This window comes from Pecten maximus, unplaced genomic scaffold (assembly GCF_902652985.1).
Source record: "Pecten maximus unplaced genomic scaffold, xPecMax1.1, whole genome shotgun sequence".
NCBI lineage: Eukaryota > Metazoa > Mollusca > Bivalvia > Pectinida > Pectinidae > Pecten > Pecten maximus.
This window is the reverse complement of record NW_022979337.1, coordinates 25,311-52,004: the sequence shown is the minus strand read 5'-3', so window position 1 is coordinate 52,004 and position 26,694 is coordinate 25,311. Positions and strand designations below refer to the sequence as shown.

The 26,694-nt window shown below is 32.3% G+C and overlaps 1 protein-coding gene across 1 annotated transcript; it reads left to right on the top strand.

Moving 5' to 3' along the window:
- Nucleotides 1–2,760: 2,760 nt before the first annotated feature.
- LOC117318497 (protein-lysine N-methyltransferase EEF2KMT-like) lies at nucleotides 2,761–26,468 on the top strand. Its single transcript, XM_033873475.1, has 8 exons — nucleotides 2,761–2,903; nucleotides 4,127–4,270; nucleotides 5,432–5,556; nucleotides 9,130–9,256; nucleotides 17,021–17,076; nucleotides 18,625–19,175; nucleotides 20,246–20,398; nucleotides 21,274–26,468. Exons 1-8 carry the CDS (start codon nucleotides 2,799–2,801, stop codon nucleotides 21,384–21,386), a joined length of 1,374 nt encoding a protein of 457 aa, XP_033729366.1. The 5' UTR covers nucleotides 2,761–2,798; the 3' UTR covers nucleotides 21,387–26,468.
- Nucleotides 26,469–26,694: the final 226 nt, after the last annotated feature.

The following is a 26,694-nucleotide window of genomic DNA, read 5'->3' as shown; positions in this document are numbered from 1 at the left end:
TAGGAATGTTTTTTCACCAGGTCGAATACAACTTGTAACCATCATACCTGTCAAGGATCAAATGTTTACAAACTGGAGATCTCCAGTTTGAAGACTTTCCTCAAACTGGAGATTGCGTGTGACGACATTTTTACTCACCAAAAAAATCAAAAAATCCTGAAATGAATTGTTTTCAAACGTATACTGTTCAAAAACATTAGTTCAATTGAATTTACCTTCCAATAATTCCATATATTGAATCAATAATCATTTTTTTTTAATAATCTAATTATAGAAATTGAAAGCACTTCTTTTTATATCAAATCTATCTATAAGTTTCATTGGAAAAAAAAACTTAAATATCTTTCTTTTATTAGTTATGTTATTTCCCAGAAAACAATTGTCTAAAATCAGGAGAGAGAAAAAATATCCTGAAAAAATTGTCCGTTTCCGGATTCCGGATCCATTTTTAGAATATTCATCACAACAATCATGGCCACCGTCAACAGCACGGTGCCGATTTTTTTGAGAGTCTGACTGCAGTTCTTTGCCAACATTCTTAAATCTATAAAAAATAAAGATTTGTTGGCAAATATGGCTAGTTTGGGGTTTGTATAACTTCTTTGGAAAAAATCTGCTTTGCAAATAGCTTATTTCACTACAGGTGTGTTGATTATTGGAAACTTTACCCGAGACCCAATTTGGTGAGTCGGGGTTTGTCACAGTTGACTGACTCTTTAATTAACCCCTAGGGGTCAATTAGTGTCACTGACCATAGCTAATATGCCCTTTGTTGAGTCTGTATATTGGACAATGTTTTAAGACTTATATACACACTAGTGTTAGTGAGAATTTGATGCGTCAAATTGATGCGTCAATGACCCGAGGTACTTGGGCCTAGCGGGAGAATTTAATAAAATTCTGGACCCGCGCGGGTCATTAATTTCAAACTGGAGAATTTGATTTTTGTATTGAATATTCGGGAGTCTCCAGTCCAATGCGGGAAACTTGACAGGTATGAACCATGCATCAATAAACAATTTCTAAATGCATAATGGAAAATACTAACCTGCTGCTATACTGGAAGCTTGTAATTCTAGGTTAATTTTATTTCTTTCACAATAACACTTCCTTTGATGCATTTTGTAATCTTTTGTTTACACAAAATACAGGATTTCTGTCAATTTAATAGTCAGATGTGCTTCAAATCATGTGCTTAGTACTATATATGCTATTAGAAACATGAAACCCACTGTTTAAATTAGAACTATACCTGCTGCTGTCCGAGTCACTGTCACTGCTGGAGGATGAATCCTTCCTGTGTTTCTCTCTTCCCCTTTCGGGTCCACTTTTCTTTCGCTCCCGGCTTTTACTTTGACTTCTTACCCTAGGAACAGATTTTATTTTCACAGAGTCAGAAATTTAGATGACAGTCAGTTAAAATGACAATCAATCAAATACTGTCATGCAACGATTTATATAATATATGAAGTCATACGGGTAGGTTTCTGGAAAAACCATGTCACATATGCTTCAACTTTGAATAACTGGATCCTTCATAAATCAAATAGTATTCCCCTACATTGAGGATCGATGTGACAGAAATATCTAACAAAGAACATTTCCCCTCGGGTTGGAGATTCTCTGATGACACCTTAAGGTCAGGGAAGATTCCATTATAATCAGTTAACTTTATTTCGCTATTTTCGCGATACTTGACGGAAGGTTTTTTGTATACAAGGGTGTTCGGTTTCTGAGGATCACAGAAGCTGTGTACCTTTCTGCGTATTGTACATATCACGGATATTTGTTTTAACTCAGGGGGTTAATTACCAGATACATGTGTCTGTGTTATGTGGCAGGTTTCAATTGTACTGTGTACATACATATGTAGCTAGGGATACGCTACTCCTATAACATAGTTACACGGCGCCTGTCAAAAGTATCTCGCCGTGTAAAACCTCTAACGTTGTTGGAGAAGGGATATGGTTGCATTCTATCAATGAATTTTCATTTTTTTACAAGGTGGTTCGGTTTGTTGAGGATCTTGAACAGTGTACCTTTGGAATTCTGTGTATATACTGGGATTTTAAATCAGTGTGTTGATTAGTGTCATGTGGCAAATGTTAATTGCAAATCGTGTACATAGCTAGGTTTACAGTCGCCTTCTAGCTTTGCGTTTAGGGGAATTTCCCTATATAAAGTTAGTTCATTCACAACCACTGGGGCTTGACTTGGTCCTTTTTCATTTTGGGTCATGAAAACGTGTCAAGCCTCTGTAGGTATTGTCAATAAGTGATCCAAGTGTCGGTCCTGACTCCTGAGTTTGGAACCCGTTCGTCAAGCAACTGCGGTCGCAACCAGTCGACGTAGTGACTAACGCGTATTACCAAATATCTTTCACTTTACACATTTTTATATTCATAGCAAAACATTTTCTTGCATATGCTAAATAAAAGATAAAACTAGTCTACCTACTTGACGTATATCGGCGTTTTACAAAATGTAAACATTGATTTTGCAAGGGACGTAAGCGGGAGTAACAGTAATGTTTTATATGTATTTACTGATTAATTCACAACAAATATGCTTCAATTTACATTCTCACAGAATCATAAAATAATTTAAAAGTGATAAATGATATATATAATCTAAGATTACGGCCGATTATGGCGGATTGAACTTACATTTTCTTGCGATATTTTTCATGGAAAGCGTCTCTCGGACATGAAATATGTCAAATCACCTGTGATTGGTCCTTAATTTGGTCCGGTGTATACTAGCCAATCAAAATCAAGCTTACAAAAGAAACAAGAAATATGGCTGCCTCCATGAACACAACTTTGTCTTTGGAAGAAAACATTTTAAGAGATATTACAACTCAGTTTTTCGAGATGGTACCAATAAGGCGAATGAAATGGAAGGTAATTATTGTCATACTTATAGATTCATTATTTTATTTTACGTCGAAACACAAATGCAAGTCATTTTAGATGTCACATGTCACTGCACATGATGCTCCAGCAGAAATAAAATATTTTTGAGTCCTGGCAACACAAAGCAAACAATGCTGGCGTAAAGTAATATGAATTGTAGGTCACACGATTTTAACTTTATACTGTACAAGACTCAGGTATAAGGTGTGTGACTCTGCATTGTTAGCTTTATAATTAATCTTTCATGATAATATTAGCCAGAAATACATACTACATTATCATATAACACTTTACTGTCAATGTGTCATGTCCCTGTGTCTAATGCCAGTTTAAGTAAACATAATTGATTTTTGTTTGTGATTGACTGTTTCGCTGGTATGCATGACTATTATATATGTTTTAAGCATGATAAGAATTAAGCGAACGGTGACACATCTATGTTCATAAGACCTAATATTCCAAGGGATTACTATTCCGAAGGTCCATTAGTTCAAATTAAAGACCCATATGATCTAAATATAAGATGATATAAGACAACTTGAACCACCATGAATACTATACAGTTATTGATGAAATGTTGTCAATTTTTATCTTACAACACCATTGATGGAACATAATTGGACCTGAGTAATCATTACTAGATAAGATGATGTGAACATCAATTGTATGATGTCACGAGTAACAATAGGAAAAGGTACTTTAGGGGTTAAATTCATCATGAAAAATTGCTCTGAAGAAGCCCACCTGTTCGGGCAAATCAAGTAGACACATACTAATAAATAAACCTATCTGCAACCCTATTGCAGAATATGCAGGCTACTCATTGTGCACTTATTGAGGTCATAGAACATAGTTTGAGTCCTTCTGACTATCAGGTCAATGGACTATTGGGCCTTTGGATTATTCTCTTGCCTTAGGACTATGGCCTTTACACTATATTAGGCCTTCGGAATATAATGCAGTCACCAACCAAACTGCTTCCATCCCTCAGTATTTTGATGAGAAATGATTAACCCAAAACAAATTACTAAGTATCTACATTGACATACTCGGATGAGAAACTGCCTACTTATTCCTATCATTACTAGGTGGTTAAGGATAAGAATACATGATTAATGCACTAGTTTATACAGTACAATAAGACCTAGAGGATGTTTTGGGTTAAAGATAGGAAATCTTAATCATGTATATTATTAATGATTTGTTTGCAGACAACACCATCGATAGATGATAAAGATATATCCCCAGACATGCAGAGGGCTGTCCTGAAGGCCACCGTTCAACATGCCACATGTAAGCAGTATCCGCCATCTCTCAGCTATCAGCGTGCATTCGTTAAAAGCATCTTACATAAGGTAAATATACTGTTTTTATCATTAGATTGTGATGAATTTTCACCACAGCCCATGATACTTATATATGGTATTAGAACAATTGTTATAATACAATATTTATTATAAATTTTCACATAATTGTTTTTCATTCTTGACACCTGCACCTACTTAGATATTAGATACGACTTCAAAACTTATTGCTAGCAACATGTAGGGTGTAGGCTTATTGTACAACAGTGAAATAGGCAAAATATATGAGTGGCCTTATTCCTGGATGAATATGATAGGTCACATAGCTGGGACATCGTTATAACTGATCATGATGGATCAGTCAAAGTACCTACAATAGTACAACCTGTAGACTTAAAATTATAACATAGCAAAATTAACATTAGGTTTTCTGTCTACCTTTGGCCACAGAGGCCAAGTGGTTAAGGTGTCCCGACACTTTATCACTAGCCCTCCACCTTTGGGTTGCGAGTTCAAAACCTACATGAGGCAGTTGCCAGGTACTAACTGTAGGCTTGGGGTTTTTCTCGGGTACTCCGGCTTTCCTCCACCTCCAAAACCTGGCACGTCCTTAAATGACCCGGCTGTTAATAGGACGTTAAACAAAAACAAACAAATTATGTCTACCTATACAGTCAAACTTGTAATAGCGGACACCCTTATATAGCGGACACCTGTCCATAACGGACACTTCCAGGAATCCCCAATGAAAATCACTATATAAATATAAATGTATATATACAGCTACCTACACCAAAACACAGAAAAACAGATTGAAAATTTTCCAGGTGTCCAGTGCTTCTTCTGCCGCTGAGTCTACACCACAATTACGCTTAATATGAAAATTTGTTGGATGTTTTTGCAACAATGCTTGTACTAGTCTACCAGATACTGTGATGATGGAATTGAATACCCTCAGTTTTGAGTTAAGAGAGCTGAGGTAACATTCCACCTAAGACAATTTTTAGCTAAAAGAAATTTTGTTAATTTATCACTTAGTTACATTTCAAATAATTCCATCATCTGGTATGAAGATGAAATACTTAGACCAAGGAAAGGATAGAAGTGCTTAAAAGGGAAAAAGATTGTATTTATCTGTCTTTACAATATGTAGAAATTACAGGTAAAATCTCATTAATAAAATGTCTATTTTTTTGTCTATGGTTCATTCAGCTTGAAGATATTGATGCCGATATCTGTGATGAAATCTATGAAACATACTCAGATCTTCTACAACAAAAGGAGGAAGAGGATGATACACTATGTTACAAAACTTATACATTGGTATGTATTGAGCTGTGTTGATTTATCATACGACTCCTGCTTATTCCCAGTCCTGATTGTAGGAGCGACGTCATGTGACTAGTCTGTAAATCTGTTACAGACCTCATTCTATGAATAGAAAAGTGTTTCAGACATCATGTCAATATTGTGTTGTTAATTTTCTGTTATCAAGATAAATGATGCAATTACACTATGCTATTACACAATTTTGCAAACAATTTCTTTACCTAATATGAAAATTAAATGGGTTCATGACATGAAAAGTTATTTATATTTTTGTGAAATGTATATACTATATGATAAAACAATTGTGGACTTAGGTTCAGGTGAATCCCTAATTAAATTTCACCTAAAGTCAACAATGTGACAAATTAGCTCTATATATATAGACTTTCTATACCACAACCAGTACCCCTGGTATTTGATTTTCACATGCAACCTTTCAGTGACTAAACTCTGATATCTTCATCAGACTAAAACATTCTGTCTTACAAGTTCTATCTATTTTCACAACCAGTTTATATTTCCACTGGTTTCGGAGCCCATGATTTGAAAAAAAGAAGGAGGAACCTTTTTTAAAAAAAAATTTTTAAAGTAAAAAAGAAAATTTTTAAAAATTTTTTTAAAAAAGTTAATTAAAAAAAAAATTTTAAAAAAAAATAAAAAAAAAAATGGGAAAAATGAAAAAAAAAAAAAAAAAAAAAAAAAAAAAAAAAAAAAAAAAAAAAAAAAAAAAAAAAAAAAAAAAAAAAAAAAAAAAAAAAAAAAAAAAAAAAAAAAAAAAAAAAAAAAAGGGTTTAAATTTTTTTTTCCCCCCCCTTTTTTTTGGGTTTTTTTTTTTTTTTTTTGTTTTCTTTTTTTTTTTTTTTTTTTTTTTCCCCCCAAATTTTTCCCCCTTTCCCCCCTTTTAAAAACCCCCAATTTCCTTTTACAAAAGGTTTTTTTACGGTTTTTCTTTCTAGCCCCTCATTTTTACCTTTAATCTTTTTCTTTCCCTTTTTTTCTTAAAAAAAATTTTTCCTTTTTTTTTTTCTTTTCGTTGTCTTTTCTTTTTTTTTCCCAAAAAAATTTTTTCCCAAATTTTTTTTTAAATTTAAAAATTTTTGGGCCCCCCCTTTTTCCCCTCCCTCCAAAAAAAAAAACCCCCCCCCCCTTTTTTTTCCAAAAAATTTGTTAAAAAAAAAATTTTTTTTCTGTTTTTTTTTTTCCCCCTTTTTTTTTCCCCCCCCTTTTTTTAAAAAATTTTTTAAACTTTTTTTTTTGGGGCCCTTTTTTTTCCCCCTTTTTTTTGTCTTCTTTTTTCCCCCTTTCCCCCCCTTTCCCCCCCCCTTCAAAAAACCCTCTTTTTTTTTTTCCCTTTTTTTCCTTCCCCCCTCAATAGGCCTGCCTCTTCCTTTCCTTTTCCTTTTCCCTTTCTTTTTTAAAATTTCCCTTTTTTCTTTCTTTTTTCTTTTTTTTTTTTCCGCTTCTTTAAACTTTGTTTTTTTTTTTTAAAAAAATTATAAAAATAGGAAAACAAAATTTAAAAAAAAAAAATTAATTGGGGCTTAAAATTGAAAAAAAACTAAATTGTTTAGTTTGTTTAAATTTTTAAAACAGTTTTTTTTAAATTTAAAGAAAGGATATTTAAAAAAAAATTTTTAAAAACAGTTTTATTAGGTGTTACATTTTTCAAAAAAAAGGGGGGTATTTTTTATTTTGAATTTTTCCAAACCCTGAAAAAAATTTAAAAACCCAAACCCCCGTAGTTTTTCTTGTAACTTATTAAAAAAATTTAAAAGGGGGGAAAAAGGATTTTTTGCTTTTTTAGGGGCCACCAATAAAAGGGGGGGTTTTGATGATAAACTAAGGGGAATAAAAAAATTTTTTATAACATTTGGTTTTATTTTATAAAAATTTAAAGAAAGAACTCAAATTTCCATTGCTTAACCCCAAAAAACTGAAAAATATCGATTTTTGGGATTTAATTTAAAACAGGACCCAATTTTACATTTGAAAACACAATTTTGAAAACCAAAAAGATTTTGGTGGGGGTATTTTCTTGTTGGGTTTTTTAAATTTCTTTTTTTGTAAAAATGAAAAAAAAAAAAAATGTGTAGAGTTTTTGGTTTTAAAAAATTAAAATGGGTTTCCCCTTTTTTAAAACAGGAAAAAGGGTGTAAATGGTGAAAAAATGTAAAAAAAACATTTTTTTTTATTAATTTGTTAAAAAAAAAACCTGGGGGGGCATAAAATTTTAAAGGGGGTTTGGCCTAAATATCATGTTTTTTTTTAATTAATGTGTGGTGGGGTTTATCTTTTTTATTTTTTTTTATTTTGTGTATTTTTTATAAATTGTTTGATGTTATATTGGGTTTTGGGTGGTTTAGGTTTTGGGGGTTGGGTATAATTTTTTGTTTGTTTTATTTTTTGTGTATGGGTGTTATAAATGTGTTTGGTGCTTCATGCCTGTTTTGGTTAGGGGTGGGGGGTTGGAAAAAGGTTTTTTGGAAGGTGTAAAATTTTTTGGTTGTTGTTTTTTTTTTTGGGCGTGTGGGAGTTTGGCTATAAGTAGTTTATATTTTGTGTTGGTGTTATAACTGTTTTGTAACCTTTTTGGTTTGGGTTTTTTTGTAAAAGATTTTTTTTTTTGGGTTTTATGGGTTTTGGGGTTTTTTGTTTTTTATAGGTGTTAAAACATGGTTTGGTACTTTTTTGCTGTTTCGGTATAGAGTTATAAAATGTTTTTGGTACTATTTCCCGTTTCGTGTATGGGTGTTAAAATGTTTTTGGGTACTTTTTTGCCGTTTCGTGTTAGTTTTATAACATTGTTTGGTACATTTTTGCCTGTTGTGTTGGGTGTTATACATTGTTTGGTACTTTTTTTGCCTTTTTTTGGTATAGGGTATACATTTTTGGTACTATTTCCCTGTTTTTTGTAAGGTGTTAAAACTGTTTGGGTACATTTTCCCTGTTTTTGAAAAGGGTGTTTAAACATTTTTTTGGATTTTTTGCCTTTTTTTTGTTGGTGTTATAACTGTTTTGGTACTATTTGTGTTTGTGTTGGGTTTAAAGGGGGGGGCTTTTCTTTGGGGGGGGGTCTTTTGGGGTTTTGGTATGGGTTTATACATATTTTTGGTATTTTCCCTTTTTTGTGTTGGTGTTATAACATTGTTTGGTACTTTTTTGCCTGTTTCGGTAAAATTTTAACATGGTTTGGAATTTTTTTCTTTTCGTATAGGCGTGTGTGGGTTAGGCAGTGGCTTGGACTCACCGGGATCCCCCGTTTAGAAAAGTGCCAGATGAAGTCGTACATTTTCTGACTTCACCATCATGTTTTAATTTAATGAAGAACATTGGACTAACTTTGCCAAACAACTACCCTTCAAAACCCCGCCTTCCCCCAACCGATATTTCCCCAAATCCAAAGAGTGCCAGAAAAAAAGGGGACTTGATGAAATAAATCCGGGCCATGAGTGTAACCCGAGCCCCCAATCCCTGTAGGGACATTTTTTCCGATATTATGGAGTTGTTCTTCTACTGCCTCACGTCTTACGATGATGAAACAGTGAGGAAATTCGCGATCAAATGATTTTCAATGATCTCAGAAGGGTTATGGAGAGTGTCCCCTGGCATGTACTTTTTCGTCAGGATGAGAAATGGGTTGCTGAAATCGATTGGGAAACATCCGAGATGGATGTTTGGGATATAGCTCCGACTTTCATCTTGCTGCAGGTAAAACTCGAAATATTACATTTCAGTCATAGATGACCTACCCACACAAAATGAATTTATCAGACAGAAAATCCTTTTTTTAAATGACCATTTGTTAGCATCATGATTTTACCAAGGGGATTTGGCAGACTGTACTTTTGTCAAAATGGTTTAAAGAATCTCTTTTAAAAGGGGGAATGAATCAAATTTGCATTTGGGGACATTAAAAGGCAAATACATATTTTGTTGAAAATTTTAATTTTTGGTTTTGTTATCAGTTGCAATATGATTAAGACTGAAAAAGCTTGTCATTTAAAACATCCATGAATTTTTTCCCACATCAAGAGTACGTTAAGTAAACTCGTACATATTGTACAGGGTATATTGTACTCCCCAAAGTACAAAAAAAATACAGAAGTGGCTATATTACGACAAAAAAAATGCATATTCAAAAAAATTAATTTAAAAATTTCAAATTAATGAAAATACCTTTTACAAAGTATGTTAAACCTATTCATGTGAAAAGTTATATTGAGAAAAAAACACATCATATGTAAGGCCAAGAAAAAAATAGCTTTTTTTCCCGGAAACCCACCCTCCCTTTTTTTAAACCCCCCCCCCCTAAATTTTTTTATTGATAAAAAAATTTGGAATGTTTTTTATTATTTTGTCTCTCTTCGTAAAAAATTGCTGTAAAATGCCCTAATACTACGCAGAACTCTATAAAAATAACACTGTAAAATATATAAAAATTCGAAAATTTGACTTTCAAACTTTTCGTTGAAAAGATATCTAAGATCAAAAGATGCCACAGGTTTTAAAAATAAAAATAAGAATGACTTTACATGTTAATTATGATATATAACATCATATTCCGTGTTTGATAATAAAAGGGTTAAGATAAAAAAAAAAAGTGTAATAAAAAAAAGTATTTCCCATATACTTCCAAATTTTTTTTGGGTCTTTAAATTTAGTGGAAAAAGCTATTTTTTTTGGTTTACTTACAAACATGATGCTTTTTTCCACAGTGTTGATATGAAAGTCCTTATGCCTCCCCTGGTCCTGTTTTGCGGAAGCTGCGTCCTTAGATTGAAAAGGGCCCAGAAGCCACGCGTTGTAGTCACCTCAAAATGAGGACAAAAAAAGGGGGGGACCACTTTTCTTTGTTTTTGGGTAAGATTACTAAATTTTTAGGTAGAAAGCACTAAAAATTTTCGATGATTGTGGTTATACTTTTTAAGGTTTTTTTTGTCCATTTAAATTTAAATGCACTCTATTTGAAACAAGGATAACTTCTTTTTTACGTGTAGTTACGGTGCAGTGTATTTTGGGAAACATTAACAAAATTTGTCTTGTTACAAGGGATATTTGATTTAATCATATTTTTTCCCTACAAAAGATAAAGGATTGGCTAGAAATTACAACAAACTAAGGCCCCTCATAATACATACTATAGTTTACTTTGAAAAATAGCATAGTTTGATCCGAAATACCATTTTATACATTTTTTCAAAAAACCCGATTTATATCATATTCCCAAAAAATTTTGGTGTGAAGAGGGTTTGTTAAAAAAGCATACAGATATACTTGTAGTGGGAATGTTTTTAAAATTCCCTCTAAAATTTAAATTATGTTGTCTTCCTTTCAAAATGATGGAAGAACATAAATTTAGCTTTCGTATCCTTGTTTTTTCCCCCTCTTGACCAAAAGGGACAGGTATGAATATGTAAAACAGGGTTTAAAAATATTGCTTAAAAAATAGAATAACCCATATTGAAAATATTACATAAAAACCCCTTATGGCACAAACTTTTTGATGATATCCTTCTTTTCTATAGTTTATAGAGAAATGGGAACTGTAGTTGGAATAATTAATATTAAAATTTGGGAAAAACTTTTACTTAAATTTAAATTTTATTTTTTCTCTTAGTTCTAAGATAGCCCATAAAAGTAGTTGGGAAAACCCTTTTAAATTTTTCTTTTTTCCCAAAACCAAAAGAAAAACCCCAATATAAACCTTTATTCCCGAGAAAAAAGGGTGTTCCCTTCGAGGGCACAATTTCCCAAGAATTCTCAAAATTTGTGTCCTGTGGAATTGATACAGAGATTATTGGATAGAATTGGGAAATTTATTGTTTGTTAAGTGATTTCCCCTTTTTAAAAAAAAATTTTGAAATATTTGTGTGAAAATAAAATGTGTGTAAAAAAGACAGTAATTTTTTAAAAAAATTTTCGGAGAGGAAATGCTTGATTTTCATTTACGGGGGTTTTTTTGACGCTGTTTAAAAAAAAGGGGGGTTTGCTGATCCTGGGAATATGTCCGTTGGTAATAAGCCCCCATTTTGCAAAAAACCCCGTGTTTGGGTATTTCCCTTCCTTTATAAGCTGCTTCCTACTTGAGTAAAAAATATGTGTTCTTTAAAAAGTAAGGCAATCAATTTTCAGGCCCGGTTTTTTGATAAAGATAAGTTCTCTAAAGACCTTTAATTTTTTGATAACAGTGATAACAGTGATTGGGAATGTATTTTCAGGGGGTTTTAAATTATGAATCATTACATTTCCACCGAAAGTAGGAAAGTTTGGGGTTTAGAAAAAAAATCAAAATTTTGGAGATGCAAAAGTTTTTTAAAAATTTTAGATTTGCAAAATTTGAAAAATAAAAACCTTTTTGTGTATTTTCTGTTTTCAGTAATAAATTTGGGTTTTAAAAAATCATGATTGCCCAGGAATTTTTTTATATATCAGTTTTTGTTTACTTTGCTTAAAAAATTTTGTTCTTTGATCAGTTTTAAAAAATCACAGTTTTGATATGCAAAAATGATTAAAAGTAGATTTTCTTACAAAAAAATTTTTTGGGTTCCAAAACTGCAAAAAAAAAAAACTGTTTTGGGTTTAAGTCCGAGCGCTTGACGGGTTCTAAGCTGATGGGTGACAAATAAGTTGTTGAAGTAGTGTTTTCATGTTTTTTTATCAATTAAAGGGGATGTTTTTACAATCAGTATTAAAATTTGGTTTCCAAAGATTAACACAGTACATGTACTTAAACTAATAAGGGGGCCTGGGTAGCGGGGGGTTTTAAATTGTCCGTCCCTTTACTTTCTTTTAAGGAACTGTCTCGAATCCGAAGTCTAAAATATGAAATTTTTATTAATGGTAATTTAAGCTAATTTATCAGGGTACAAATTTACAGTGTTCGTTGAATCAGGCTATGTAAAAAGTCAATAGGGTTAAACCCAAAAATAAGGTCAAGGTCATTTTTAAAATTTATTGTCTATGAAAAAAAGAACAGGAGATATATTTTGCATTTTTTCAAGTTTTGGGGTTTTTTCTACCACAATGCAAGGGAATCTGTTTAAAAGTTTTTAAATTAGTAATTTTGTTTCAATATTTTTCATGAGAATATTAAGAAATGAGGAATCAGATTTTGTAATTTCTTGCCAAAACCCAGTTATTGCCATATTAAAATAGTTCCATGTTGTTATCTCCCTTATTGTCATACCCCTCCTCCCCCCCCCCCCGTGAGTTGTAGGGTATGGATATTTAAATGGTACAAAATTTGGGGGTACATTAAATCCCAAAATGGCCCAAAATTAAAATTTCCGTGCTAAAAACTAATTTTTATAACAAAATTTTTGAATTATATTTTTTAGGAGGTGCTTTTTAAATTTTTTTTTAAAAATTTTCCTTCCACTTAAAATCTTCCCTGAAAAAATTTTTTAGATAGTCAAAAAACAAGGAAATCTAGATTTAATAGCCCATTTTTGTGAATCTCTATCCCGTACTTGATTTTAAATTACGGTTTCCAGTCACAATTTTCTTATTGCTTATTGGATTTCCGGTATCACAATTTTCGTACCGTTGGGTTTGAAAGTTGAATTTGGTGACACTTGGTACATTTTTAAGCTACTGTACAAAGATGTAGTCACAGGTTGGTTACAATTTACTTTTTATGTCTGCTGTTCACTGACCATTTTTTAAAATTTAATGAATTTTTAAAGTTGCTGTAGATACGCCCTCTTCATTATTTCGCACCCCGTCATGCTGGCTTGGAAAAAGGCTGAATACATTTTTTTTGTATTTCTTTTTGAACCAACCCGAAAAAAAATAAATTGGACTTTTCCCTGTGGGACCCAAATTAGGTTTGGGGATTCCCTTTCTGATTGATATTTTTCTGTGTTGTCTTTATTGCATGTTAAATTTGTTGTAGTCTACTTGTAGATTTGTAGAACATATACATGAACACCCCCCCATGACACCAGAAAAAAATGGATGGCCCTAATGTGTTTATAGCGAATCGAGTATGTTATCAGTATATTTTCCCTTTTTTCATGAAAGGTTTTTGGGTTTATATGATTAGGATAAATATTTTTTAAGTTGTGATATTTTTATAAAAATTAAAATTCCATTCCCACTTTTTAGCTTTAATAACGTACAATTACTTGAGTGCTTCAAAAAACAAAAATGATCAAATGATTTATTTTAAAAATGTCATTTTATTTAAAAATTCAACAATACGTAAGTTTAGGGTACATTTGTAGCATCATCGGAGCCCACGGCGATTGCATATGCTTTGCTACACTTAGTTAGCAACTAAGTGCAATCAAACCCTGGGAAATGAATGGGTTTTGCATAGGGTGCGGTTGGTATAAGAGATATTTTTTTAATTGTTCTGGGTTTTTTTTACGTAAAGGGTGAAGCCCCGACAAGGTTTTTTTCTATAAAAAAATTTCATTATACATTAATATTATAAATTTAGATAGATTATGTAAAAATCCTTAAAAATTTCAATTAAAGGGAATTTCCCATGTATAAGGCAATCTATTTTATTTTTTTTTTACAAGTGTAGTTTTGATTATTTAGAAACCGCCCGTAAGTCTATGGGAAAGTGCTTGTTTTTTATTAAAAAAAATTTCTCATGTATTTCATAAATCAAGGGGCAATTTCCCAACAAAGAAACAATTAGTCACTCCCAATGCATATTTTTGGCTTTGATTTTTTAGTAGATGTGTTCTAATATGTCCCCCCAATACGCTACAAATAAAAGCATCATGTTTATAGACGTCAAAATTCTACCCTTTTCGTCTTATCTGGCAAAAATGCCTTTAAAACTGTTTTAAAAGGGGCATTTTAACAAAATTTTTTTGGATGTAGCAAAAGCAGGTTTAAGTGCTGAAATTCACCAATAAAACCACCTATTTTTTTATCTGTTATTCCCATTAGCCCCAATTTACTTTGTTTTTTGGTTGCCCTACAAAAGACAACCCTAATTTGTTATTCCGGCCTAAAAAAGCCCCAACCTACTTTGTTATTCCATTCCCCCAAAAAAGCTCACCCTAATTGTTATTGTGTTTCCCTACAAAAGCCCACCCCTACTTTGTTTTTTTTCCCTGCCCCACAATAAGCCCAACCCTAAATTTTTTATTGTTTCCCTACAATAGCCCACCCCTACTTTGTTTTCCTTGCCCTACATAAGCCAAAACCCTAAATTTTTTTATGGGGTTTTCCTCAAAAGCCACACCCCACTTTTTTTCCATTTCCCCACAATAAGCCCCCACCCTAATTTTTTTTCCCGTGCCCTAAAAAGCCCACACCCTACTTTTTTATTCCATTTTCCCCACAAAAAGCCCACCCTACTTTTTTCCGTGCCCTACAATAAGCCCCCCCATAATTTGTTTTTGTTGTTCTTCAATAAGCCAATCCTCTACTTTGAATAAATCTTTTACCGCAATCCCAGGAAGTAAAAGGATGAAATTTATAAGGTCAATGTTTTTTTTTCCCTTACAAAATTGTAAACCAACCCGGCTACTACGTGTTTATGGGAATGACGGGGGAAAATTTAGGGCCCAAATGTTAATTAAATTTACTCTTTTTTTTTTTATATTTGTTGGGGTCACTTTTGTAATAGCCCATAGGGGTTGTATTATAAGTACTGTTGTTGGCATGGCCCCTTTATTGATTAATCATATTACAAAAGTTTCTTTTTAAGAATTAAGAAAGTTTTTCAAATATTTTATTTTTGCTGTTTTTTTGATCATTCAAACCTTAAACATACAAAATTTGGTTTGAATTTTTTACTTTATACTTTTGAAAAAAATCCTTTTTAAAAATATTGACCCAGGTTTCCCTGCTTGAAAAGCTGGGTCCAAAGGGCCCGAATCATTTTGGTTTGGGATTAAAAAAGTTGGTCATTTTTATTAAAAACAAAGGTTTTAAAAATTTTTTAATGTAGAAAGACAAAAAGGTTTTAGTCAGATTTTTTTTTTTTACATATACCCAGGTACTTTAAAATTTATTAAGGGCGAGTCCTCAGTGGCTGTTTGTATCTCAAAAAATGAAGAAATTTCCTTTTTCTTTTAATTTTCCCTTTCCTTTAGTAAAACGAAAACCAGTATACGAAAGAAAATTTTGATAACCTTTTTTTTTTTCCACAATGATTAAATTTAATCGGACGTTTTTGTGAAAAAGGGAAATCTCGTTATGTGTCAGTTTCCTTTGGGATGTATATACATTGAAAAGGTTTTTTAAAAATTTAAAGTTTTTAGCAACATTGTAAAAGAAGTTTTTTCAAAAAAATAAAAAACCTAAAAAGGATATAAAAAATCTGTAGGAATAACAAAAAACAAACATTTGTAAATTTAATTCTCAAGGCAATATAAAAAAAAAGGGGTTTATTTCACATTGGGTGTGAACCCCCTTTGATGAAAATGTTTTGGATTGTTCTAGGGGTGCAATGCCGATATATAAGGAAAGCATACATTGTAATTGTATTTTAATAAATTCATTTAAAGTGGAGAGTTTTTTGCTGCAAACAAACTGAAAAAAAAAAAATATAATAGAGGATATAAAGGTGCGTTTCTTGTTTTTAAAACATTGGGGCCCCAAAGTGATGCTTCAGGCAGTATTAGTGTTAAAAATAAGGCCATAATAAAATGTGGAAAAGTTAAATTTTCATTTGTTTTAATAATATGAAAAATATTAATGAAAAAATTTTTATTTTAACTAAATAGAGAGGTATTTAAAATTTTTGGAAGCATTTTAAAACATTAAAAAAATGAAAAAAAAGATTAACCAATTTGGTAAATCCTTTTTTGAAATGCAAATAGTTTACTGCTGGAATTTCTCAAACCATTGATAGGATTGTATAGGTTCCCCCCGGTCCCTAGTTGTGCAAATTTCCTTTAATTTTTATAGAAAAACAATTGGCCAAAAAATGGCATCTGCATTTTTAGAATAAAAGTTTGTTATTGCTATTTTTTGAAAAGTGTGGAGGGTATTCCTCAAAAAATTTCATGTGTAGTTACCTTTTAAAAAGGGGGTCCCCCCAAGGGGAGAATTTTATCCCGTGGGCACTTCAGGGAAAGGAAGAAAACACCATGATAAATTTATAGTAAAATAATACTTCAAAAAAAATGTTTGTTCAGTCGCGCATGCGGTCATATCGTTTTTTTTGAGTATCAAATGGGGGGGGTTTTAAAATTTCTGTCCATGGGTTTAAACCAATTTTTTTTTTGGTTATTTTCTTATTTGGTTGTTGTAAAACAAAATTCAGTGCTTTTTGTCCCCTACCAATATGGCAGGTGGTCTTTGTATAGATGTCAACTACGATGGCTTGTTACAATGGAAACTGAAATAGGTGGTCTTTATAGACAGGTTTGGCTTTGCATGTTTCAGTGGAGAAACAATTATAAAAGATAAGACTACATTCAAGAATATTCTTAATTGTAACATTACCCTCAATGACATGAAAAACTTATCTGTTTCATGTTTTATTTAATTTCAAAACAGGCAGCCTTACATTTAGCAGAATGGTGTTCTGAAAACAGCAAATTCTTAGAAAACAAGTAAGTATGTTAGGTGTTCAGGTATTTTCGTGATCTCAAAAGCGGTATTATATATATACTGTATGTATATTTGTCCATACATGAAAATAAAATAAATACCAGTACCAGTAGATTGCTGTATTGGTTATTAAACAATTGAAAAGTGGTAGATTTGACATAACTTAAAAATGCACCGGAATAAAAGGGATAGACTAATGGTGATAAACTAAGTGAATAAAAACATATAACATTGTTTTATTATATAATTAAATGCTTAAGAAATAGAAATCCATGGGGGCAACGGCCGACACATAAAACTTTGACTCCAATATTGGGGAGTGGACTTGATTTAGGACAATGACATACATTTGTCAACATTTTAATTGAACTGCAATAGATGTTGATGGGCGTAATATATCTTGTGTGTTGATGTTATTATGTACTTTTTGTGTATAAATGTTATAATATGTGTTTGGTGTAGGTGTTATAATATGTGTTTGGTATAGGTGTTATACTGTGTGTTGTGTGTAGATGTTATAACATGTGTTTGATGTAGGTGTTATACTGTGTGTTGTGTATAGGTGTTATAACATGTGTTTGGTGCTATCATGCCTGTTTTGTGTATAGGTGTGTGGTGGAGTTTGATGCTATAATGTATGTTTGTATATTTTGTGTATAGGTGTTATAACATGTGTTTGGTGCTATCGTGCCTGTTTTGTGTTTAGGCGTGTGATGGAGTTTGGTGCTATAATGTATGTTTGTATATTTTGTGTATAGGTGTTATAACATGTGTTTGGTGCTATCATGCCTGTTTTGTGTTTAGGCGTGTGTTGGAGTTTGGTGCTATAATGTATGTTTGTATGTTTTGTGTTTAAGCGTGTGGTCGAGTTTGGTGCTATAATGTATGTTTGTATATTTTGTGTGTAGATGTTATAACATGTGTTTGGTACTATTTTGCCTGTTTCGTGTATAGATGTTATAACATGTGTTTGGTACTATTTTGCCTGTTTCGTGTATAGGTGTTATAACATGTGTTTGGTACTATTTTGCCTGTTTCGTGTATAGATGTTATAACATGTGTTTGGTACTATTTTGCCTGTTTCGTGTATAGGTGTTATAACATGTGTTTGGTACTATTTTGCCTGTTTCGTGTATAGGTGTTATAACATGTGTTTGGTACTATTTTGCCTGTGTTGTGTATAGGTGTTATAACATATGTTTGGTACTATTTTGCCTGTTTTGTGTATAGGTGTTATAACATGTTTTGGTACTATTTTGCCTGTTTTTTGTATAGGTGTTATAACATGTGTTTGGTACTATTTTGCCTGTTTCGTGTATAGGTGTTATAACATGTGTTTGGTACTATTTTGCCTTTGTTGTGTATAGGTGTTATAACATGTTTTGGTACTATTTTGCCTGTGTTGTGTATAGGTGTTATAACATATGTTTGGTACTATTTTGCCTGTTTTGTGTATAGGTGTTATAACATGTGTTTGGTACTATTTTGCCTGTTTCGTGTATAGATGTTATAACATGTGTTTGGTACTATTTTGCCTGTTTCGTGTATAGGCGTGTGATGGAGTTAGGCAGTGGACTTGGACTCACCGGGATCACCGTTTGTAGAAAGTGCCAGATGAAGTCGTACACTTTCAGTGACTGTCACCATCAGGTGCTTTATCTTCTAATGAAGAACATTGAGACTAACTTTGCCAAACACACATATCTCTCACAACCGACCTTCACACCAAGCGATATATTCCCCTCCACATCCAAAGAGTGCACAGACAAAAAAGACGGACGTATGATGAAATCAATCCGGCGCCAGTTGAGTGTAAACGCTGAGCCCTCCAATCCCTGTAATGTGAGCATGTGTTCCGATATTATGGAGATTAGCTATACTTCTACTGCCTCATCGTCTTACGATGATGAAAACAGTGAGGACATATTCGCTGATCAGAATGATTTTCATATCGAGTCTCAGAACTGGGTTATGGATGAGTGTCTCCCTGGCATGTACTTCTTCAGTCAGGATGAGAGAATCAGGTTGCTGAAATACGATTGGGAAACATCCGATGATAGGATGCTTTGGGATATAGCTCCGGACATCATACTTGCTGCAGGTAAAAACTCTGAAATATTCACATTTCAGTCATAGCATGACCTACCACACAGAAGTGACATTTATCAGACAGTAAATGCCTTTATTCACATGACCATTCTGGTATAGCATCATGATTATGACCAATGGGATTGTGGCAGTACTGTACAGTTGTCAAAATGGCTGTTAAGATATCTCTTTTAACAAGGAGGAATGAATCTAATTGCAATGTATGGACATTAAAAGAGCAAATACATATATTGTTGAAAATATTAATTTTGGTTTTGCTATATCTAGTTTGCAATATGATCTAAGACTGCAAAGCTGTGTCATTTATAACATCCATGAATTATACCACATCAAGACGTACAGTTAAGTGAACTACATGTACTATATTGTACTACGCAGGTATATTGTATTCTCACACAGTACAAAAATAAATACAGCTAAGTGGCTATATTACAGTACAGAACAATGCATTATTCAAAAAATTTAACTTAAATTTCAAAATTAATGAAAATTACCTTTACAAAGTATGCTTAACCTATTCTTATCGTGAAAAGTTATATTGAGACAAAAAACACATCAATATGATAAGGCCTAAGAAAAAAATAGCTTTGTTTCCGGTAACCCTACCCTCCCTATTTTTAACCCCGACCCTGAAGTTTTTATTGACTAAACAAATTTAGGAATGTTGTTTTATTAGTTGTCTCTCTTCAGTAACTATATGCTGTGACATGTCGCTAATACTATCGACAGAACTCTATAATAAATAACACTGTGAATAATATAAATATTCGAAAGATTTTGACATTCTAACATTTATCGTCTGATAATGATATCTAAGATCAAAAGATGCACACAGGTCTTAATATAAATATAGAATGTACATTTACATGTTATATTATGCATATATAACATCATATTCCAGTGTTTGATTAATCAAAGTTAAGATATAAAGAAAAAAAGTGTAATAAAATAAAAAGTATTTCCGATATACATATCCTAATTTTTTTGGGCTCGTTAATTAGTGGTAACACAGCTATTTTTTATTTGGTCTTACTTACAAAACATGATTGCTTTTTTCCACAGATGTTGTATATGATAAGTCCATTATGCCTGCCCTGGTCTCTGTGTTGCGGAAGCTGCTGTCCCTTGAGATTGAGAATGGCCAGAGAGCCACTGCGTTTGTAGCATCTACCATCAGAAATGAGGACACAAGGGACCACTTTCTCATTGTGTTGGGTAAGACTTACTGAATTTTAGGTAGAAAGCACTAGAACTTTCGATGTATTGTGGTTATACTTCTGTTAAGGTTTGTTTTTGTCCATTTAAAGTCTAAATGCTACTCTAGTTATGTAAACAAGGATAACTTCTTTATTTACAGTGTAGTTACTGGTGCAGTGTATTTGGGATACATTATACATAATTTGTCTTGGTTACAAGGGATGACTTGATTTAATCATATTTTATTTGCTACAAAAGCATAAAGGATTAGGCATAAGTAATTACAACATAACTAAGGCCCTCCATAATACATACTATATAGATTACATTGAGAAATAGCATAGTTTGATCACGATGAATACCATTTTTATACAATTAATTCAACAACCGATTTATATCATATTACCAAAATCTTGGTGTGAAGAGAGGATTCTGTTAAAAATGCATACAGTATATACGTAGTAGTTGGTATATGTTTCTAAAATTCCATCTAACATTTTAAATTACTGTTGTCTTCCTTATCACTAACATAGATGAGAAGAATCAGTAAATTTAGCTTTCGTATCCTTGTTTTCCCACTCTTGACCAAAGGCACAGTGTATGAATATGTAAGCAGTGTTAAAAAATATTGCTTAAACAATAGATATAACCTATATTGAAATATCATTAACATAAACTTCATGGCACAAACTTTAGATGATAGTCCTTCTTTTCTCTATAGTTCTATAGATGTAACTGGCATACATGTATGTTGGAATACCATTTACATATTAAACTTAATGGCACAAACGTTACTTAACATGTTAATTTCACTTTTTTCTCTATAGTTCTATAGATATGACTCGCATACATGTATGTTGGAATACCATTAATTTCTCTTTTTTCTCTCACAGCCAATGAAGGACTCACATATGAAATCCTTGATTCCCCGAAGAAGAGGATGTTCCATTACGAGGACACAATTCCAATTGAGATTCTCAAAATTCAGTGTCCTGCTGGAAGTTGATACAGAGATCCTCATTGGATAGAATCCTGTGGAACATATCTATTGTCTTGTTAAGTGATTTCACTTTTTAAAAAAAGTTCTGAAATATATTGTGTGTAACAAGTAACTAACTGTGTGTAAAAAGACAGTAATTGTAAAGTTTATCGGAGAGAAATGATCTTGATTTTCATTTATCAGGGTTGTTTTATTTGACTGCATGTATAAAGAAAATGGAGGGTCTTGCATGATCTCTGGTAATATGTCCATGTCTGGTAATAAGCCCACCCATGTCTTGCAAAAACCCTAGTGTTGGCTATTCCATTCTCCTTCAATAAGCCTGCTTCCTACTATGAGTAAAAAGTCATGTGTTTAGCTTAACAATGCTAAGGCAATCAATTGTCAGGCCAGTTGTTTGATAAATGATAAGTTACTCTAAAGACCTTTAATTTTGTGTATAACATTCCGTGATAACAGTGTATCTGTCTGGAATGTATTTGCAGGGGTTTAAGTTCATGAATCACTTCACATTACCACACGAACGACTAGTGAAAGTTGGAGTGTATGATAAAAACCTCAAAATATTTGCGAGATGCAAAAGTTTATAAATTTTGATGCATTTGCAAAATTAGAAAAATAAAAACCTTTGTGAATGATATTTACTGTTACAGTAATAAGTTGGTTTAATAATATCATGATTGCCTATGAAATTTTTTTAATATATCATGTAATTTGATTTACTTTGCTTAAAATATTGTGTTCTTTGATCAGTTTCCAAGATATCACAGTTTTAGATATGCAAACTGATCATAATGTAGATTTTTCTTACAAAAACTTTTCTGGTTCCAAGGCTTGACAAAAAAATAAACTGTTTTGGTTCTAAGCTCCGAGCGGCTTGACGGGTTCTAAGCTCCGAGTGGCTTGACAAATAAGTTGTTGAAGTAGTGTCTTCACTGTTTGATATCATGATAAGGAGATGTTCATTTATACAATACAGTATTAAAATTCTGGTTCCAAAGACTTGAACTACAGTACATGTACTTAAACTAATAAGGCGGGCCCTGGATATGCAGGTGGGCTATGATAATTGTCCGTCCATTTACTTTCGTTTTAAGGAACTGTCTCGTAAATCAGAAGTCTAAAACTACTGAAATTTTCTCTAGCTTAATGGTATATTACAGCTAGTATTTATCAGGGTTACAAATTAATACAGTGTTCAGTGTAGATATACAGTGCTATGTAAATGTTCAATAGGGTTTAAACAAATTATAAAGGTCAAGGTCATTGTCATATTCATTGTCTATGAAAAATAGAACATGGAGATATATTTATGCATTTTGTCAAGTTGTGGGTCTTTTACTACACACAACTGCAAGGTAATCTGTTGGAATGTTTAATTAGATAATTTTGTTTCAATATGATTTTCAATGAGAATATTAAGAAATGAGGAATCATGATTTGTAATTTTCTTGCCAAACCTAGTTATTGCCATATTAAATATAGTTCCACTGTTGTTATCTCCCTTTATTAGTCATACCATCTCCAGTCCCTGTGACTGTTGTATGGGTATGGATATTTATATATGGTACAATATGGCGGTACATTAAATCACATATGGCCAAAAATTAACATTTTCCGTGCATAAACATCTAATTTTATAACAATTTTGTGAATTTATATTTTTCAGGAGCGTGCTTTAATTTTTTTGTAAAGATTTTCCTTCCACTTAAATATCTTACCCTGATACAGTTTAGTAGATAGTCAAAAATCAAGGAAATATCGTAGATTTAATCAGCCTATTTTTGTGAATCTCTATCCAGTACTTGATTTTATAAGATTACAGGTACCAGTCACAATTTTCTCTATTAGCTTATTGGATTTCAGGTATCAGCAATTGGTTCGTACATGTTGGGTGTTGAAAGTTACTGAATATTGGTGACACTTGCTACATGTTTTAAGCTACTGATACAAATGTATGCTAGTCACAGGTAGTGGTTACAATTTACTTTTTTTATAGATCTGCTGTTACACTGACCATTATTAAAGATTTAATAGGAATTTTTAAGTAGTTGCTGTAGATACAGCCATCTTCATTATTTTCTGCACCCTGTCATCGTCTGGCTTTGGAAACAGGCTGAATACATTTATTTTATTGTATTTCTATTTAGCAACCAACCTGAATGAAAATAAATTGTGACTTATCCCTGTGGTACCAATTAGGTTGTGATTCCGTTGCTGATTGATATAATTTCTGTGTTTGTCTTTTATTGTCACTGTATAAATCTTGTTGTAGTCTACTTGTAGATTTGTAGAACATATACATGAACACCCCACCATGACACCAGAACAATGGATGTGCCATAATGTGTTTTATAGCGAATCGAGTACTGTATATCAGCTATATTTTTCCTTTTTGCATGAAAGGTTTTTGGTATCATATGATTATGTGATAAATATTCTTTAAGTCTGTGATATGTTTTGATAAACTTAATATTCCATTCCCACTTTCAGCTTTAAATAACGTACAATTATCATATGAGTGCTTCAACAAACAAACATGTAATCAAATGTATTTATTGTCATATGTCATTCATTTCAAATTCAACAATACGGTACATGTTTATGGGTACATTTGTACGCATCATCGGATGCCCACGGCAGATTGCACTATGCTTTGCTACACTTAGTGTAGCATAGCTAAGTGCAATCAACCGTGAGTGAATGGTTTAGCATAGCGTAGTGCGGTTGGTATAAGAGATGATTTGTATATAGCTTCTGGGTTTTTTCCACGTAAATGGCTGAAGCCTTGAATCAAGGTTTTTTTCTACTAAAATATACATTATACATTACATATTATAGTTTAAGAATAGATTATGTAAAAATTCCTTAATATATACAATGTAAGGATATTTCTCCAATGTATAAGGCCAATCATATTTTATTTTTTTTATACAAGTGTAGTTTTGATTATTTTCAGGAAACACGCCTGTAAGTCTATGGAAAGTGCTTGTTTATTATTAACTAAATTTCTCCATTGTATTTCATAAATCATATGGGAGTCAATATTTCCCAACAGAATGAAATCAATCTAGTCACTCCTAATGCATAATTATTTGGCTTGCTGATTTGTAAGTAGATATGTGTTCTAATGATGTCCTCGCAATACGCTACAAAATAAAACAGCATCATGTTGAATAGACTGCTCAAAACAGTTCTACCATTTTCTGTCATTATCTGGCAAAAATGGCCTTTAAAACTGTTATCAATGGTGCATTTCAACAAAATTTTATTGTATGTAGCACAAGCAGGTTTAAGTGCTGCAAATTCACCAATAATACCACCCTTATTTTGTTATTCTGTTATTCTCCAATTAGCCCACAATTTACTTTGTTATTGTGTTGCCCTACAATAAGCCCACACCCTAATTTGTTATTCCGTTGCCCTACAATAAGCCCACACCCTACTTTGTTATTCCATTGCCCTACAATAAGCCTCACCCTAATTTGTTATTGTGTTACCCTACAATAAGCCCACACCCTACTTTGTTATTCCATTGCCCTACAATAAGCCCACACCCTAATTTGTTATTGTGTTGCCCTACAATAAGCCCACACCCTACTTTGTTATTCCATTGCCCTACAATAAGCCCACACCCTAATTTGTTATTGTGTTGCCCTACAATAAGCCCACACCCTACTTTGTTATTCCATTGCCCTACAATAAGCCCACACCCTAATTTGTTATTCCAGTGCCCTACAATAAGCCCACACCCTACTTTGTTATTCCATTGCCCTACAATAAGCCCACACCCTACTTTGTTATTCCGTTGCCCTACAATAAGCCCATCCCATAATTTGTTATTCTGTTGTTCTTCAATAAGCCAATCCTCTACTTTGAATCAAATCTTATTATCATCTGCAATCCTAGGCAGATCACAGGATGAATATAATTATAAGGTCAATGTTTATTTTTTCCTTACAAATTAGTAAGCCAACAGGCCTACTACAGTGTTTATGGTAATGACGGTAGAAACTTCAGGCCAAGTGTTAATTAATTGACTCTTTTTTTTTTTAGTATTCTGTTGTGTCACTTTTGATAATAGCCTATATGACTTGTATTACTGAATGTACTGTTGTTGATTGCATGGCCACTTGATTGATGTACATCATATTACAAAAGTTACTTTTTAAGAAATTAAGAAAAGTTTACAAATATTTTATTGTTTGCTGTTTTCATTTGATCACTTCAAATCCTTAAACATACAAAATTTGTTTTGAATTTTGACTTTAATACTTTTTGAAAATATCCTTTTAAATATATTGTAGCCCTAGGTTGACCATGCTTTGAACTGCTGGGTCCAAATGGACAGAATCATTTGGTTGGGATTAGAAAAAGCATTGGTCATTTCTCTATTAAAAACAAAGATGTTTGTAAAAATACTTGGTTAATGTCAGAAAGACAAAACGGTTTTAGTCATGATTTTTTTTATACATATACCCAGGTACTTAAATATTTATTAAGGACGAGATCCTCAGTGCGCTGTTTTGTATCTCAAACAATGAAGAATTCCTATTTTCTTATTTAACTTTCCTTGCCTTTTTACTGTAAAGCGAATACCAGTATACAGAAAGATATATATGCATAAACCTTTGTTTTTCTCACAATAGATATATTGAATCGCTGAGCTGTTTATCGTGAAAATGGGAAATCATCTGTTATGCTGTCAGTTACCTTTGGTATATGTATATACATTGTAAAAGGTTTTTAAAATTTAAAGTTTTGAGCAACATTGCTAATAGAAGTTATTTCAAAAAGATAAAATGCCCTAAAAAGGATATAACAGTCTGTAGGAAATAACAAAATAACAGATACATTTGTAATTAACTTCTCACAGGACAATATAAAGAAAAATGGACTTTCTACTTTAACATTGGGTGTGAACCACTTTTGATGAAAATGTTATGGATGTGTTCATAGGTGTGCAATGTACACGATATAGTAAGGAAATGCATACATTGTAATTTGTATTTGTAATAATATTCATTAATGTGCTGAGCAGTTTGTGCTGCAAGCAATCTGAAATAAAAAAAATGATAATAGATGGATATAAACGGATGCGTTTCTTGTTCTTAATACATTAGAGACATCATGTGATGCTTCAGGCAGTATTAGTGTTAAAAATAAGGCCATAATAAATGTGGAAATGTTAACATTTTTCATTTGTTTCATATACATATGAAAAATATTAACATGAAAATTCTTTAGTTTAACATATAATAGAGAGGTATTAATATTTGTGGAAGCATTTAAACACATTAAAAAAATGAAAACA